The sequence below is a fragment of the Manis javanica genome, chromosome 5 (assembly GCF_040802235.1).
Source record: "Manis javanica isolate MJ-LG chromosome 5, MJ_LKY, whole genome shotgun sequence".
Classification (NCBI taxonomy): Eukaryota; Metazoa; Chordata; class Mammalia; order Pholidota; family Manidae; genus Manis; species Manis javanica.
Genome location: NC_133160.1, coordinates 171,578,368 through 171,592,920, shown reverse-complemented (window position 1 = coordinate 171,592,920; position 14,553 = coordinate 171,578,368). Strand labels below are relative to the sequence as shown.

The 14,553-nt window shown below is 45.3% G+C and overlaps 1 protein-coding gene across 4 annotated transcripts in view; it reads right to left on the bottom strand.

The window, feature by feature from the left end:
* Positions 1-9,969, bottom strand: part of HTT (huntingtin) — a 192,377-nt gene extending 182,408 nt beyond the window's left edge. The window contains exon 1 of one of the 4 annotated variants that reach the window (XR_012131891.1): positions 9,468-9,968. Coding sequence is in view for 3 of the 4 variants with exons in the window: in XM_073237967.1 (XP_073094068.1) it covers positions 9,468-9,643 (176 nt within the window). In the remaining variant the exon portion in view is untranslated. Of the gene's footprint in view, positions 1-9,467 lie in introns of all 4 variants that reach the window. The other 3 variants (XM_073237967.1, XM_073237966.1, XM_073237965.1) reach the window with 3 other exon arrangements.
* Between the last annotated feature and the right edge of the window lie 4,584 nt (positions 9,970-14,553).

Sequence of the window (14,553 nt, the reverse complement as noted above, 5' to 3'; positions counted from 1 at the left end):
CTTCGCCCAGCAGCTGGGAATCACGGGGAACTCTGGGCACCCGAACCCCTGCAGTGCAGCGCGGAGGCCCCTCACCACGATAAACAGCCTCCTGCCTGTTCCCCCTCTGACACGGCTCCGCCATATCGGAACAGCAGCCCGAGGCAGGCCATGCCCACAGCTACTGAGCGCTAAACTCCATAGCGGCCGGGCAAGATTAGAAGCCCCATCTGCACACAGCTGCCCAGCACAAGCCGCTAGAGGCTGCTGTTGTCCCAGGAGAGGAAGGCCACAAACTGGCAAGAAGGGACTTTCTCTTACCCAACACACGCGCCAGCCCAAAAATACATCTATCGCCATGAAAAGTCAGAAGAAATTGATACAGACCAAGATCACAGAGGCAAACCCTGAGAAGGATATAGACCTAACCAGTCTTCCTGAAAAAGAATTAAAAATAAAGCTCATAACCATGATGATGGAGCTGCAGAGAAATATGCAAGAGCTAAGGGATGAAGTCCGGAAGGAGATTACAGAAATGAAACAATCTCTGGAAGGATTTATAGACAAAATGGATAAGATGCAAGAGGCCATTGATGGAATGGAAACCAGAGAACAGGAACACAGAGAAGCTGACGCAGAGAGAGATAAAAAGATCTCCAGGAATGAAACAATATTAAGAGAACTGTGTGACCAATCCAAAAGGAACAATATCCACATTATAGGGGTACCAGAAGGAGAAGAGAGAGGAAAAGGGATAGAAAGTGTCTTTGAAGAAATAATTGCTGAGAACTTCCCCAAACTGGGTGAGGAAATAATCGATCAGACCATGGAAGTGGAAGTGTACAGAACTCCCAACAGAAAGGACCCAAGAAGGACAACACCAAGACACATAATAATTAAAATGGCAAAGATCAAGGACAAGGACAGAGTTTTAAAGGCAGCTAGAGAGGAAAAAGGTCACCTACAATGGAAAGCCCATCAGGCTATCATCAGACTTCTCAACAGAAACCTTACAGGCCAGAAGAAAATGGCAGGATATATTTAATGCAATGAAACAGAAGGGCCTTGAACCAAGAATACTGTATCCAGCACAACTATCATTTAAATATGAAGGAGGGATTAAACAATTCCCAGACAAGCAAAAGTTGAGGGAATTTGCCTCCCACAAACCACCTCTACAGGGTATTCTAGAGGGACTGCTCTAGATGGGAGCATTCCTAAGACTAAATAGATGTCATCAGAGAAAATAAAATCACAGCAAAGAAAGAAGACCAACCAAATACTAACTAAAGACAAAAAATAAAATCAACTACCCACAAAAGCAGTTAAAGGAAGCACAAAAGAGCACAGAATTAAACAACCAACATAGAAAGAACGGAGGAGTAGGAATAAGAAGGGAGAAAAATAAAGAATGACCAGACAGTGTTTAAAATAGCTCAATAAGCAAGTTAAGTTAGACAGTAAGATACTAAAGAAGCTAACCTTGAACATTTGGCAATGGTAATAAGTACATATCTTTCAATGATCACCCTAAATGTAAATGGACTGAACGCACCAATCAAAAGACACAGAATAATTGAATGGATAAAAAAAGCAAGACCCATCTCTATGCTGCTTATAAGAGACTCACCTCAAACCCAAAGGAACAAAGAAAGACTGAAGGAACAAAACAGCACCAGAATCAAAGATCCTAAGAATGGACTAACAGTTACCAAAGGGAAAGGGACTGGGGATAAAGGGAGGGAAGGGAGGGATAAGGGTGGGGAAAAAGAAAGGGGGCCTTACGATTAGCATGTATAATGTGGGGGGGGGCATGCAGAGGGCTGTGCAACACAGAGAAGACAAGTAGTAATTCTGTAGCATCTTACTATGCTGATGGACAGTGACTGTAATGGGGTTTGCGGGGGGGATTTGGTGAATGGGGGACCCTAGTGAACATAATATTCTTCATGTAATTAGAGATTAATGACGACAAAATTAATTAATTAATTTTTTAAAAAGGTATAAAGAACAGGAACATTCAGAAATACGTGAGAATATCTAAATAAATGGTTTATGCAGTAAAACAATGTCATTAGTAATGACTAACTTTTGACATGTAGAAACAAAATAGAATTAAACAATAATAATGTATGAAATGGGATATTGTGATCAGGATCAAATTATACTAGACTTCTTTATTATGATGAAAGATTAGAAACAAAGTTCAATGAAGTCGTAATTCATTCAAGTTATCAGTGAAAGTAAAATCAATGTTTGTCTAAGGTCATAGCCAAAGCCACACAATATAACCTTTTGCAATGAGGAATATAAAATGCCAGGACGCAGAACTAACCAAGAAACTTTACTGAAAAAATTAATTATTATTAGCATTATATTTTAATGTATTATATTACATATTAACATTTTGGCATACTATAATTTAAAATTTTTAATAGTCAAAAGTTAAAATATTGATATTATTGTGCCTTACTTTCATTTACTAGATTTTTCTTCACTTGCCTGCATAATTGGGCAAAAAAAAAAAAGCCCTCTTTCAACTAAGATTGACCTCATTTGTTTCTAACCATTATTATACTTGAATAAATGAAAATTTATGATTTTTAAAAATGGGTATAGAGAACAGGTACCTCAACATAATAAAGGCCATAAACCCACAGCCAGCATCATACTGAACAGCAGGAAGCTGAAAGCTTTTCCTCTGAGATCGGGAACAAGACAGGGATGCCCACTCTCCCCACTGTTATTCAACATAGTACTGGAGGTCCTGGCCACAGCAATTAGACAAAACAAAGAAATAGAAGGAATCCAGATTGGTAAAAAAGAAGTCAAACTGTCACTATTTGCAGATGACATGATATTGTACATAAAAAACCCTAAAGACTCCACTCCAAAACTACTAGAACTGATATCGGAATACAGCAAAGTTGCAGGATACAAAATTAACACACAGAAATCTGTAGCTTTCCTATACACTAACAATGAACCAATAGAAAGAGAAATCAGGAAAACAATTCCATTCACAATTGCATCAAAAATAATAAAATACTTAGGAATAAACCTAACCAAGGAAGTGAAAGACTTATACCCTGAAAACTACAAGTCACTCTTAAGAGAAATTAAAGAGGACACTAATAAATGGAAACTCATCCCATGCTCCTGGCTAGGAAGAATTAATATCATCAAAATGGCCATCCTGCCCAAAGCAATATACAGATTTGATTCAATCCCTATCAAATTACCAACAACATTATTCAACAAACTAGAACAAATAGTTCAAAAATTCATATGGAAACACCAAAGACCCCAAATAGCGAAAGCAATCCTAAGAAGGAAGAATAAAGTGGGGGAGATCTCGCTCCCCAACTTCAAGCTCTACTACAAAGCCAAAGTAATCAAGACAATTTGGTACTGGCACAAGAACAGAGCCATAGACCAGTGGAACAGAATAGAGACTCCAAACATTAACCCAAACATATATGGTCAATTAATATTCAATAAAGGAGCCATGGACATACAATGGGAAAATGACAGTCTCTTTAACAGATGGTGCTGGCAAAACTGGACAGCTACATGCAAGAGAATGAAACCAGATCACTGTCTAACCCCATACACAAAAGTAAATTCAAAATGGATCAAAGACCTGAATGTAAGTCATGAAACCATAAAACTCTTAGAAAAAAACATAGGCGAAAATCTCCTGGACATAAACATGAGCAACTTCTTCATGAACATATCTCCTCAGGCAAGGGAAACAAAAGCAAAAATGAACAAGTGGGACAGTATCAAGCTGAAAAGCTTCTGTACAGCAAAGGACACCATCAATAGGACAAAAAGGTACCCTACAGTATGGGAGAATATATTCATAAATGACAGATCCAATAAAGGGTTGACATCCAAATATATAAAGAACTCACACACCTCAACAAACAAAAAGTGAACAATCCAATTAAAAAATGGGCAGAGGAGCTGAACAGGCAGTTCTCCAAAGAAGAAATTCCGATGACCAAGAGACCCATGAGAAGATGCTCCACATCGCTAACCATCAGAAAAATGCAAATTAAAACCACAATGAGATATCACCTCACACCAGTAAGGATGACCACCATCCAAAAGACAAACAACAACAAATGCTGGTGAGGTTGTGGAGAAAGGGGAACCCTCCTACACTGCTGGTGGGAATGTGAATTAGTTCAACCATTGTGGAAAGCAGTATGGAGGTTCCTCAAAAAGCTCAAAATAGAAATACCATTTGACCCAGGAATTCCACTCCTAGGAATTTACCCTAAGAATACAGCAGCCCAGTTTGAAAAAGACAGATGCACCCCTATGTTTATCGCAGCACTGCTTACAATAGCCAAGAAATAGAAGCAACCTAAGTGTCCATCAGTAGATGAATGGATAAAGAAGAGGTGGTACATATACACAAGGGAATACTATTCAGCCGTAAGAAGACAACAAATCCTACTATTTGCAACAACAAGGATGGAGCTAGAGGGTATTATGCTCAGTGAAATAAGCCAGGAGGAGAAAGACAAGTACCAAATGATTTCACTCATATGTGGAGTATAAGAACAAAGAAAAAATTGAAGGAACAAAACAACAGCAGAATCACAGAACCCAAGAATGGACTAACAGTTACCAAAGGGGAAGGGACTGGGGAGGATGGGTGGGAAGGGAGGGATAAGGGTGGGGAAAAAGAATGGGGACATTACGATTAGTATGTATAATGTGGGGGGGTGCACGGGGAGGGATGTGCAACACAGAGAAGACAAGTAGTGACTCTACAGCATCTTACTATGCTGATGGACAGTGACTGTGAAGAGGTATGTGAGGGGTAGCCTAGTAAACATAATATTCCTCATGTAATTGTAGATTAATGATACCAAAATAATTAATAAATAAGTAAGTAAGTAAGGGAGAAAGATAAAATAAATTCAAAAATTGTTATTTTTAGTGAATGAGACCAGGACACAGGGAGGAGGGTTTGTTTTTCATCTTTTTTGCTATTTGAAGATATTTTTACCATGTATACGTGTAACTTTTGTAAGTTTTTTAAACTGTTAATAAAAAGCACCCAAAAAAGAAATGCTTCCCAAAAGTGGTCCCGTCACAGTAATGTAGGAGTGGGCAGACGACAGCCTGCTTGTTTTTGGTCAGTCTGCAAGCTAAGAAATGTTTTCACATTTTTAATTGGTTAACAACAACAAGAAAAAATCAGAGAATAATACTTCATGTGAAAACTGTATGAAATTCAAATGTCAATGTCATTAACAAAAAATTACTGGAACATAACCACACTCATCCATTTATATACCGCCTCTGGCTGCTTTCATTCTGCAGAGGCGGAGGTGACGTGACATTGGGCCCACAAAGCCTAAAATACTATCTTACCATTTACATAAAACGTTTGCCACTATTCCTGTGTCAAAAGACTTAACAGCATTAAGATAACAATATCCCCAAAACTGACCAACAAGTTCAGTGCAATGCCTATAAGAATTCCAGGGGTTTCTTTGTTGAAACTGGCAATCTGATCGTACAATCAATATGGAAATGCAAGAGGCCCAGAATAGCCAAAACTATTCTGAAAAAGAACAAAGTTGGAGGATTCACATTTCATAATCCGAAACTGTGATATAAAAACTACAGTAATCAAAACTGTAATAGTACCTGTAAAGGATAAACATGTAGAGCAATGGAACAGAATTCAGAGTCCAGAAATAAATTTAGACATTTATGGGCTATTAGTTTTCAAGAGGGATCAAGACAATTCAATGGGGAAAGAACAGTCTTTAAATAAATGGTGCTGCGACAAGTGACATCTACATGCAAAAGAATGAAGTTGGACCCTTACGGTATATCATGTATGAAATTAACTCAAGAGGGGTCAGACTGCAATGTAAGAGCTAAAACTCTAAAATCCGTAGAAGAAAACACAGAGTAAATCTCTATAACCTTGAATTAGGTAGCAGTTTCTTGGCCATAACACCTAAAGCACTACAAAGATGAAACAGGAAACTGAACTTCATCAAAATTAAACTTCTGTGCTTCAAAGGACACTATCAAGAAAGTGAAAAGACAACCCAGAGAAAGGGAGAACATTTTTACAAATCATGTATCCAATAGGGATTTAGTATCCAGACAATACAAAGAAATGTTACAATAAAAAGACAAGTACCTAAAAAGTGGGAAAGAATAGGAACAAGAGTTTATGAGCTAAGTGTAAGAAAAAGAGATTAGGTCCCTAATCTCAATGATGAACTTCCTCAAATAGACCTATTTTTGTTTATAATAAACTCCCACTTGTTTAAGATACTGCAGCAGGGTTTTCTGTTCTTTGCAGCTGAAGAGAATCCTAACTGGTAACACCAACTGTAGCTACATTATGTTAGGCTCAGCAGCCAGGGATGAACAAGTTCTGCTGGTTCCACCTTCAGATTTCAGTCACCTCTCAGCTGGCCACTGCCAGCACCCTGCCAGAGCCCCATCACCTGCCACCTGCCTGCTCCAACAGCGTCCTAACCAGCTCCCTGCTGTTGCCCACACCCCCTCACTCTATTCTCAGCCAGAGCTCATTTAAAAATGGAACTCAAATTCTGCTACTCCTCTGCCCAAACCTTCCATGACGTCCCATCTCACTTAGAATAAATGCCAATGTCTTTATTCCACCTCCAAGGAAGGGGCTACTGACCCAGCGTGGTGCTCTACCTCTCAGACCTCATCCCTTGGAGTCTCCCTCTCACTAATTCAATCTGCCGAACTGACCTTCCTACTATTCCTCACACAGGGGGGCTCTGGACCTGTTCCCCCTGTTTAAAATGCCCCTCCTCTACACACCTTCATGGCTATAACCTTGGCTCTTTTCGGATATTTGCCTAAAAGCCACCATTTCAGTGGACCTTCCCCGGACACCCTAAAATCCCCACACCACATTAACCCTGGCGCTTCCCGGCTCCCTTCCCGGCCCTGCTGCTCCTCTTCATGAACCACTGACATACTGGCCGTCTCACTTATCTGTCTGTGTACCGTCTACACACCGCAAAAACCTGAAAGCTGCACAAGGACAGAGCTTTACCTATTCCCTGCTGTAGTCCTGCACCTATTAGAAGGGTGCCGGGCACACATCAGAAGTTTCATAGACATTTATTGATGAATGAATACAGTCAGGGAAAACTAAGTGGGGATCTGAATGAGAAAGTGCCAAAGGCAAATGTCAACCGCCTCAGAACTGCAGCGAGGACCTGCCCAAGACTCGGTGCTTCTGTGTGTGCCAGCCTTGCTGACTCTGAGCCCCTGAACCAGTCCCTCCCTGAACCCCAGCAACCTACATGCTGAGCTGAAAGCAGGCACTCAGATGCTTCAGCTGAAGCCCACGCATGGCTGTGACACTACAGTTCCACACAACAGAGAGCAAGAGCCGTAAAAATAGAACAGATACTTTCTACATTGCTTTTGGCCAATCTTACTTTGGGAACCATTTTTCAGCTGAAGCATCTGAACAGAAATGCCAAGATCCAAGCTTGCAAGCAGCGAGTTTGTTACTCAAAATTAATGAATACCTGCTTTCCTAACAGCAAAGTACATAAAACTACACTTATGCATTTTATTTAAAGTAACTATAATAAAGTCCAATGCAGCTGATTTCAGAGTATGCTAAGAACCTTTAAAAGTCACTATTCTGAAATACACTTGTTTTTAAATCACCTAAAACCTATATTCACACATGCATAGATCGTATCTGGAACCATACACAGGAGGAAGTACAACGTGCCAGCCTCTAGGAATGGAGTTAGGTACTCAGGAGAAAGGAGCGGAAGGGAGGCTTTTTAATTATTACCTTTTTGTAATTTTGGAAGTTGTTTCATGTTAGTGTATTACTAATGCAAAAATAATAGATTATATTTTTAAAATAAGTCAAGCATACATTACCTTAAATAATGAAACAAAATCTCTCTAATCTGTCAAGCCAGCCTTGGAAGAAAACCTCTTATGCTCTTATTTTTCAGATAAGCAAATTACAGTTCTGTCAAATCAGCATAAGAAACAGAAGGCGTATTTTTAGACTGACCAAGTGGTGAACAAGCCCACAAGATTCATGCAATCTGTGAATTTCCATGACATCTACTTCCTGCAGAGACACTACAATAAAAATCTGGAATGGGTTATGATTATAAATGACTTACTGTAGAGATACGTCAAATTGTTTAAAAAAAATTTTCTCTCTAAATATCCAAACAGGCTTTTCACCTCTTAAAAGAAATATTAATTTATTTCTAAATTTTATTCTAACAGATAAGACAAGATCGATCCCCAAATCCTCCTTTTCTTATTAAACTCTCAGCATCATATCAGAAACAGAAAGAACAAGAAAACATCACTAACAGTCAGTCAGTCCTAAGAGTGGGCTGCTTAAATCGGCTGCGTCTTCACACCGTACTCACGAGACGCCCTCCGGTACGCATCCTGATCAGAAATAAAGTGCCTCCAGGTCAAAGGCCGGAACTGCAACAGAGCGCTCCCTGACCTCTGATGGACACTCAGCATAGGAAGAAGAGGGAAAAGTATGCGGATTCTGTTAGAAGGTCCTATTAAGGGCGTCTTTTCCTGTTTCAAAAACTCTCCCAGGCACAAGGAACAGAGACCCCTAGCTTCCAAACAGCCCCAGAAGGTCAGCGATGAAGGAAACTCAGACGCCCCGGGGTCCGCAAACACCCACGTTCTAGCAGGCTGAACTGCAATTCTCGCAAACGCACTTCATTCGTCCGCCAGCAATTAACCTCTCCCGCAGCAAGGTGGCCTTTTATTTACAGCTGAAAGCTGGCAATAAACTTCGGTCAATTCTTCCAAATATTTAAGTCGACTTATTCCTCACTTATTAATAAGAACCGTCTAAGCGGCTCGCCACTTCCTTGGCAGTCACAACTCGATTGCCTGCAGGCCAACCTGAGCTTAGACAAGCGGGTCTCCTGCTGGTGCTTAAAATCCTGACGCTATCACTGCGGTTCCCGAACTAAATGCAATGCCTGGAGAAAGTGCGGACACAGCTCGAGCCACAGGCTGTTTAAGGGCCCCCTGGACCGCGTCCGCAGCACCCCGACGGCCTGACACGAGGCCGTCACCATCCCCTAGCACTTCAGCCCCAGCCCGGCTCCTCAAGCGTGCGGAGCCGGCCCTCCGCGCACTCCGCCAGCAGCGGGAAGGGAGGGGCCGGGGACGTCGGGCAGCGCGCGGCCTCGGCTCTTCCAAGTTCTGCGCACAAAAGCCCGTTTCTCGCCCCCAGAAAGCACTGAGTTCCTTCCCGACTGCGAAGGCCGGGAGGGGCAGAGTGCTGCGGGCGCGGCTGCCTCGGAGCCCTCGGGAGAGGCCGGAGAGGCTGCGCCTGCGGAGGGACACACGGACGGACGGACACCCGCGCGAGGGGACGGGCAGGGCAGGTGCGCGCTCCGTGGGTTCGGGCGCGCGGGGCCGCGGCGGGCCGCACTCACGGTCGGTGCAGCGGCTCCTCGGCGGCGGCGGGGCCGGGCGGCGGCGGAGGCGGCGGCGGCTGAGGCTGAGGCGACTGAGGCGGCTGCGGCTGAGACGGCTGAGGCGGCAGCGGCTGCTGCTGCTGGAAGGACTTGAGGGACTCGAAGGCCTTCATCAGCTTATCCAGGGTCGCCATGGCGGCCTCCCGCCCCACGGAGACAGCCGGCGGACTCCTCGGGCAGGCTCACGGCGCCGCTCAGCAGCGCGGCAATGAATGAGAATCGGGGCAGCGGACACGACGAGAGCCGAGAAGGCCGGCCATCTTAGACCCGTCCCGGCAGTCCCCGCGGCCCTGCGTCCCGCGACGCTCCTTCGGCGGGGCGGGGCCAAGGACGGCAACAGGATTGACAGCCAGAGGTAGCGACCTCTACCAATGGCCGGCCAAAACGCAGGCCCGCCCCCGGCACCCGCCCGCTCACCAACCAGAGCTGCCGCGCGGCTGAGATAAATGTATACCAGGAAAATGTCCGCCGCTAGAGGTATGCTGTGAGGGGCGGGGCCGAGCTGTGAGGAGGCGGGGCGTGGTGGGGAGGAGAGGAGCCTCCGATGAGTGAAGGGGGATGTGCGGGGGCAAGGTCGTGAGGGGCGGGGCCGGACTGTGAAGGGGCGGGGATTGGGGGAGGAGCCTCCGACGGAGGCGGGTAGGGGTGGGCGGGGCATGGGCGTAAGGGGCGGAGAGGGTGAGGAGGAACAGGGCGGGAAGGACCTTCTCCGTAAGGGGTCCCCCAGCTGACGTTTGGGGTCGCGGGAAGGGCGGGCCGGAAGTATTGGAGCCGGAGATCCCTGCGGGTGCTCTTGCGCAGCGAGCGCGCGGGGCTGAGGGCGGGGCTCGCCGGGGTGCCCCAGCGCGGGCGAGAGCTCTGCACAGACCCGGAATACCCGTACGTCGGCGGAGTCCCGCGGTGCTGTTCCTTCTTGCGGGCGGCCCGGGCGGGGCTCCCCAGGAGAGGAGAGGGGTCCCGGGGGGCGGGCGCCCGCGGACCGGCAGCCCGAGGGGAGGCTGGCACGGAGGTGAACACCTGCCTGGTTGGTGCCTGCCGCGAGACAGTCGGCCTGGTACAGCGAGCCGCAGCCTTGACCCCAAACCGCCCCACCGCAGACTGCCGGAGCCAAGGGACCCTTTGAGAGGACCCCTGCTCCACAAGGGCCTGTGGGCAGCTCCTGCCAAGAGTGGGGCGCGCCGTCTGGGGAGGGGGCCTGGCTCCAGTCTCGCCACCTCCCAAAGGCAGGTGAGCAAGCGTTGGGGGCTGAGAGGGGCAGCTGGCTGGCCCGCGAGCAGGAAGTAGGTTGGCTTGGAGAGAGCAGATAGGGGTATGCATGCAGTGTCCTGCCCTGGGCCCCAAGCACGGCTCCGCCTTTCAGAGCCTGTCAGTCGCCCCAAAACGGTCAGGTACATGGAAACCCAGTAGAGGATAACAATGGGCCCTCTTCAGGGGAGGGACCTAGAGACCCAGGCCCACGCCTTCAGATCCCAGTCCCCTGATGTGATGAAAGCCCATGTCGCAGGTCCGGGCCATGTGCCAGCCCTCCAGCAGGGCCCCAGGATAGGGTGCTGTGGTCACAGGCTTCTGGGACAGCATAGAGACTCCTGGTATGGACGCCCTAGGATAGTCCCCTTCCCTTGAGTGTGGGCTGTCCCTCGTGGCTTGTTTCTAACCAACAGGAGGCAAAGATGGCACTTCTGGGATTAGGTTACAAAAGGTGAGGTCTTGCTGGCTCTCTGTTACCCTCTTGGCTTGCACACCTCCATGAGCAAGATGCCATGGCGAAGGGACCACATGCCTGACAGGCAGTGAGAGACAGGCTCTCAGTCCAAAAGCCCACAAAGAAATGAATCCAGCCAGCACCACACTAGTTCACAAGCACATTCTTGCCCAGTCTAAGTTCCAGGTGAGGCAGCTGGTCCAGATGGCAGGCTTTCTAGAGACCAGGAAGCAAAGACCCAGTTAAGCTGTGCCCAGGCTCCTGACCCTCAGGAACTGTGAGACGCTGTGTTGTTAAGCCACAATGTGATGGGTTACACAGCAATGTGGAAGTGTATTAGTCAGGTAGGGCTGCTGTAATAAAGGACCACAACCTGGGCACTTCAATAGGAGAAACTAACTTTCCCAGGCTTCCAGAGGCTGGAAGTCCTAAATGGAGGTACAGATGGGTTGGTTCACCCATGTAACCAGACACAAGGGGTTTGTAGCTTGGTGAGTGCCAGAGAGTGAGACCCAACCAGGTGGGACTGAAACAAGGGAAAGCTTTACTTGCAACACCGAACAACTGGGACAGCAGTGTCTCCACACAAAGCACAAGGCTGCTCTTTGACAGGCACAAACCAGGGAAAAACGGTAGGATGGTCCTCAATTAAAACCACCATGCAAATAAGGTGAAAACTCCTAACAGTTTTGATTGGCAAATGAATTATGCAAATAAAGCAAAAACTCAGTGCAACTCTGATTGGTGTGCAGAAAAGTAGCGATTGGCCAAGCACTCAGGTCTTCGGCAACAGGGCCTCTGGACAGCAGTTTGGGGAGCTCCTGCAGAGAACATTTGCAAATAGCAACTGTCAACTATTATACCCTCCTGAGGTCTGCTCTTATCAGAACATCTTGTTCTGCGAAACAGCTTCACAGAGAATGTTAACTTTAGCTATAAGTTCCCCAATAATCCTTTTTGTACCTAACGACCTGTTCACACTGAGGCTTCTCCCCGTGGAACATAGATGGCTGTCTTCTCCCTGTGACCTCATGTGATCATCCCTCTGTGCACATGTGTGTCCTAATACCCTCTTAGAAGAACACCAGTCTTACTGGATCAGGGCCCACACTAGTGACCTCATTTTACCTTAATTATGTCATTAAAGATCCCATCTCCAAATATAATCACATTCTGCGGCGCTTGGGGTTATGGCTTCCACATAAGGATTTGGGGAGGACACAATTCAGCCCATAACAATTGGTACAGTTACCTCCTAATGGCCACTTTGAACTGCTTCAGTAATACGACCTGTTTTCATCTGGGCATTTTTCCATTTAGTTAAAATACTACATTTCCCAACCTTGCTTTTAACTGGCTATAACCAGTGGACGAAAGGTTCTGGCCAATGAGATACAAGCAGAAGTGAGGTTTGTTTTTTAGAAAGTCTCCTTAAAAGGAAGGGGAACACCTGTGGTCTTCCTGCTGCCTGGAACGGGGATCTACTCACGAATGAAAGCCACATCCTGCGATGCTGAAGCTGTAAGGGGGCGGGCCCAGATGGCTGGGCAGAAGTGCCAATCCGGCGCCACCTTCCCATTTCTGCACTTCTCACGAATTTTCATGTACTATGAAATATAATTCTATACTGTTAAAGCCACTGTCACTTTGATTGTTCTGTTTATATGCTTCTAAACCAAATTCTTACCTGTTGGGAGAGGTAATGAATCATTGAGACCTTATATGGTCCCAGCAGATCATGGCTGCTTCAGCGGCAGGAAGAAAGTCTAGAATTTACTATAATCCTGACAAGAAATCTTATATCTTAATGGAAAGGACTGTGAAGAAAGCAGATTTATTTTTTATTCAGAGTAAAGTTTGGCATAATCCAAAACAGAATAATTGAAAATTAACATGGCTGGGCAGGCAGTTGGCCTGGTGTCTCCAAAGCCTTACAAACAGATGTAGTCCCTGAACAGTGTTAGAAATGGAATAAAACTACATGTAATTTATTCCAAGAGAAATTAATGTTCAAAAAAAGGGTATTAACAAGAAGCCTACATGTCAGAATACGTACCAGGGAGTCACACCGGCTGGGAGGGGAGGGAGATTAAGATAAGAAAGTGAGGGCTGTGCACCTCTTTGAAAAAAGAAAAGTACTGTGAAACCTGCAGTACTCAGCCAATGACGAACCAGGAGAGGGACTCACATGCCAAGGAATAAATTGCTTCTTCTAACGGCCCTGACTATGCCTGCTCACCAGACACCCAATCTTGCACGTCCGTCATTAAAGCCTCACTCCACTGTTCTCTTTGACTAAGTTTGGACCAGTGAGCACGTTTCTCATGACAGCTTGACACTTCCAGTAATTGACTCTAGGAAAAAATCATGTATGTGAGAATGGTCATTCATTACAGCAACATTGAGGACAAAACAATGGAAACATGAATACCCAAGGCAGTCCTAAGAAGGAAGAATAAATCAGGGGGAATTATGCTCCCTCACTTCAAGCTCTACTACAAAGCCACAGTAATCAAGACAACTCGGTACTGGCACAAGAACAGACCCATACACCAGTGGAACAGAATAGAGAGCCCAGATATAAATCCAAGCATATACGGTCAATATATGATAAAGGAGCCATGGACATACAACAGGGAAAGGACAGCCTCTTCAACAGCTGGTGTTGGCAAAACTGGACAGCTACATGTAAGAGAATGAAACAGGATTATTGTCTAACCCCATACACAGAAGTAAATTCAAAATGAATCAAAGACCTGAATGTAAGTCATGAAAATATAAAATTCATAGAAAAAAACATAGGCAAAAATCTCTTGGACATAAACATGAGGAACTTCTCCATGAACGTATCTCCCTAGGCAAGGGAAACAAAAGCAAAAATGAACAAGTGGGACTATTTAAACTAAAAAGCTTCTCTACAGTAAAGGACACCATCAGCAGAATAAAAAGACATCCTACAGTATGGGAGAATATATTCATAAATGACATATCCAATAAGGGATTGACATCCAAATTATATAAAGAGCTCATGCACCTCAACAAACAAGAAACAAATAAGCCAATTAAAAAATGGGCAGAGGATCTGAACAAACACTTCTCCAAAGAAGAAATTGAGATGGCCAACAGGCACGTGAAAAGATGCTCCACATCACTAATTATCAGAGAAATGCAAATTAAAACCACAATGAGATATTACCTCACACCAGTTAGGATGGCCAGCATCCAAAAGACAAACAACAACAAATGTTGGCAAGGATGTGGAGAAAGGGGAACCCTCCTACATGGCTGGTGGGAATGTCAATCAGTTCAACTATTGTGGAAAACAGTATGGAGGTTCCCCAA